Here is a 4,140-nt window from a genome sequence, read left to right on the forward strand (position 1 = left end):
TTTATTTCGATATGAGTGGTGTCCGATTTGGTGTGGTCGTGGTGGCAGATCTGGGGTAGTTCTATTGGATCTGCTCTCGAGACGAATCCAATCTGGGGATGGATCAGGCACAGTTGGGATTTGATTTGGTTTGAGCGTGGTGGTGTGATCTGGAGTGACCAGGATGGTGCCGCGAATCTGCCGCGATCTTGGTTTATTCCGATCTGGGTGGTCCGGCAAATCTGGCGTGGAGCTGCGGCGGCTGCTGTAGCTTGGAGGGCAGCGGTGGTTGCTCTTAGTTCCTGTGTGGCGGAGTGGGCTTGGGTTTGGGCCCAGCTTGGGCTAGGTTTTTATTCTTGCTTATGTTAGTTGGTTAGTATTGTCTCGCCTCTGGCGTGTAATAAGACTCTGCAACTATTCTGTAGGGCTAGTCGGGCTAACTGCCTGTGTGTGCACTCGAAGTGCCTTGTTTGGCCTAGTGAGGTGACTATCCATTCTGATTAAGTGGTCACAACCTCTTAGTGGCAGGATGAAACTCAGTGTCGTCGGGTTTTATCTCCGGTGGCAACATAGTAGGAAAGCTGTGATTTTGGTAATTATGCTTCATTGTAATCGAGTTATCTTTCCGTTATGTCACCGCTATGTTAAAGTAAATGGAGTAGCCAATGATGCACTCTTTGCTAATTAGTGCTTGTTTGAATACATGTATTTGGTAGGGACTCTTGATATCATTTCAGGATGTACTCTAAGTGCTTATTGTAATCAGGGTTTAGGCTCATTGTCCCCCTTGTATTCGGCAGTTTCGTTTATCAAGGCTTGAGGGCAGCCGCACTAGCCCTTTACTCAAAAAAAAAAAAAAAATGTAATGCTTTCCCAATTTTATTCTCTTAAAAACCGAGCATGTAGTGCAAATTCAATAAATACTTTTAAATCAAATCGTCTCATAAATGGATATTTCAAAACATGCTAAAAGCTCTATGATACTGGCATCTAAAGTCATACTGTAATCTCATCTCATTTAAAAATATGCGATGAATAGAGGGTGACCTATCAGAGGGTACTGCAGACCGAAATATGAGAAGGAGATGACTAGAGGATACTGTCGACTAACCATCTCACATGTACTGCCAACCAAATAAGGCATTGAAGGGTACTGCTGACCGAAATACTATGAGGCGATGTTTAGAGGGTCATGTTGACCGTGATGACTCCCAATGCGACAAAGTGCCACTAATGATAGAAAAAACATCGGCTACTTGATGAATGTTGGTTCCTGCTGCTTAATACCTCTTGGATTCCCCAATCACAATGCAAATATCTTGAGCGACGTCGTTTTCACATCACAGTAGTACCCCAAAGCAATAAAACCTGGTCACTGCCCCCAATTAGCGTATGAAATAGAAGAAATGGCTGCAGCTCCAGTAGCACAAGGAGTGAGTCTGAACCACATTTCCAGAGAATCCTCGGACATTAGGCGCCTTGCCGAGTTCTACAAAGAGGTTGGTTCTTCAAGGTTTTCAAATTTCTTGTTTCAGTTCACTTGTAATTCATCAAATGAATTGAACTGAAATTGTGGGTGGTGAATTGATAGACATTTGGGTTCGAGGAGATAGAGAGCCCAAACTTCGGGGAATTCAAGGTGATATGGCTGAATTTACCTTCAGCTTTTTCTATGCACCTTATCGAGAGGAACCCAACTTACCAGCTTCCTGAAGGACCCTGGAGCGCCACGTCACCTGTTGCCGACCCAAGCCACCTTCCCAGGGGTCACCACATCTGCTTCTCTGTCTCCAATTTCGAATCTTTTGTGCAGACACTCAAGGTATGCATCCATTTTCAGATCACCCTTTTGGATTTTGGATGGTTTGGAATTTCATTTGATGTTTATTACCGTTTGATTTTGATTGAATTTGGCGTAAAAAAGAGTTATCATTTGTCTACTTTGGTTGTTGAAATTTCTGTTCTGGTAAAAATCTTGATGTACTAGTGTGTACTGTGTAGATATATGAACTGAAATTATATTATACATGAGGTCTATGCTATGTTTGAAACAAGTATGCAACCTCAATTGTTTGCTCATCATCTTCCTCGTTTTCTGCTTCGCTCTGCTTCTTTTGGCGCTTTGTTCAGCATTTCCTATTCATAGATGAAGTGATAGTAATATGAACTTAAGGCTATAATAAGAATCGAAAACAGCACTAATATGACATACCTGGAGATTCATATAGTGGAAGATTTTCAAAATTTAACATTTTGGAAGACGGAAAGAAAACTAGAGATAGAACTTGTGAACCTTTCTTAACCAATTGAGAAAGTGGTAGATTGCTAGTTCTCCTGTGTCATGACCTCATCCATCACCTAATAGAAAATCAACATCTTTTTATCCCCTTCTTGCCTTCTTTGCTGGAATGGGTAATGTGAAAAAGCATTCCCTTTTTCCCTTTTTTGTCTATAAGAAGAGCATCACAAGTCTCATCATTTAAAAAAAAAAATGGTCTTGAAAACAAATTAGGTTTGTAAGGAGTCTTAAACAGGTTGGGGCCCTTGTTACAGGGGACCAAGACCTTACTTGCGACCGACCAAGACCTTACTTGCGACCGACCAAGACCTTACTTGCGACCTTACTTGTCTGAATCGGAATATGCTTGTGCAGGAAAAGGGAATTCAGACTTTTCAGAGGTCACTACCTAATGGCAAGGTTAAGCAAGTATTTTTCTTTGATCCCGATGGTAAGCTTTTCTAATCCCAATTATTGAATTTTGTCGGTTTCAAGGTTGAAACTTATATAACATAGCCATAATTTAAATTTATACTTTTATTTGAGGGGTGTTAAAAGTCTGTATATGTGTGAAGTGATTGCATTGTATATAAATAATGCCACCATCATCTGTTGTGAAATTAATTGAAAAGTTAAAAACGTTGCTGGATTGGATATCCGAATTTCATGCTGAATTGTCCTTCAGTAGATGGATTATTTATAAGGAGTTGCATAAAAGTTGCTCGTATTGAAACTGAAGTTTTACCTTCATGAAATAATCCTCCTTTCTTCAACTTGCACAGAAGTTGGAAGTTAGCCTCCATTTCTTCCTTCATTCTAATGAGTTGCATATCCAATCCAACTTTGTGCATCAAACAGAGCCGTAAAGATTTAGAGACAGTGGACTTTGTTAGTGTTTCCATCATTACACAGCCATACTATTATTAAGAGAAGTCCTTATTCTATTTGTGTATGGAGAAGAGTGCAACATCTTTGTTATTGAAGATACCTTAATGTGCAGGCAACGGTTTGGAGGTTGCAGGTCAATAAGCTCCATGGCAGCACAGAGGTTTGCTCGAAATGGTAAAGGAGATTGATATGAAGCAGACAATCAGCACCCTTTGATAGACAATAAGTTGCAACCCTTCCTCTATGCAGTTGTAGTGATGCAGGTGTCATTGTGTTTATGATGTTAAATATGTACACTTGTGTATGCTTTTCTAATCAGTTCATAGTCATCGTAGACATAAATTGTAGCATGTGTCTCTCGACTTGTGGCGACAAATCATATATGAACTCATGGCTAGATAAGAGAACGCTGTGTTTCCCTACTGTGCTGTATTAAAACTCCATTGGTCGAATACATTGGCTTATGCCATCTGTTTGCTTTCTGGTTTGGTCGACTTAATTTTGAGCATCACAAGCAGATTAATTAATCACAGGGAGCTAACTTATTGGTTTTAAATCTAATTAATTGACTACCCAGGCGCTGGTTCTCAATTCTTGAGAATTTGAAGTTGGAATTTATTACGAGTAGAGAGCTCTGTACAAGGATGAGCCTAATAAACTCTGGTTCTCAACTCTTGCTAAGAAACACCTCTCTTTCAGTTTTCACCTTCTCATGTAAGTAGCACGTACTAAGCTAGTCACAACTCACAAGCAAAGGCATTTGCAGAAAGCTTTTGATTCTGAAGTACTTAATACAAAAATGAGTCGGGAACAGCATAGGAGGCCTCAGGAGGACCAAGAACCCGTCCAATACGGCAACCTTTTCAACATCTCCTGCGACCTGGCATTCAAGACTGTGACGCCAAACGGTGAGTCTGAAAAGGTTCTGTTTCAGATGGCAATGAAAATGAGAAGCAAGTACAAGAAGTACTTTGGATCCTTAGATGACTGTAACC

At 40.5% G+C, this 4,140-nt stretch overlaps 1 protein-coding gene across 1 annotated transcript; it reads left to right on the forward strand.

The window, feature by feature from the left end:
• The first annotated feature begins 1,265 nt into the window (after nt 1-1,265).
• Nucleotides 1,266-3,632, forward strand: LOC112197971. The gene is made up of 4 exons (XM_024338957.2): nt 1,266-1,478; nt 1,571-1,801; nt 2,633-2,708; nt 3,258-3,632. The coding sequence occupies exons 1-4, from the start codon at nt 1,386-1,388 to the stop codon at nt 3,284-3,286; spliced, it is 429 nt and encodes a 142-aa protein (XP_024194725.1). The 5' UTR covers nt 1,266-1,385; the 3' UTR covers nt 3,287-3,632.
• Nucleotides 3,633-4,140: the final 508 nt, after the last annotated feature.

Source organism: Rosa chinensis, chromosome 4 (genome assembly GCF_002994745.2).
Source record: "Rosa chinensis cultivar Old Blush chromosome 4, RchiOBHm-V2, whole genome shotgun sequence".
Classification (NCBI taxonomy): Eukaryota; Viridiplantae; Streptophyta; class Magnoliopsida; order Rosales; family Rosaceae; genus Rosa; species Rosa chinensis.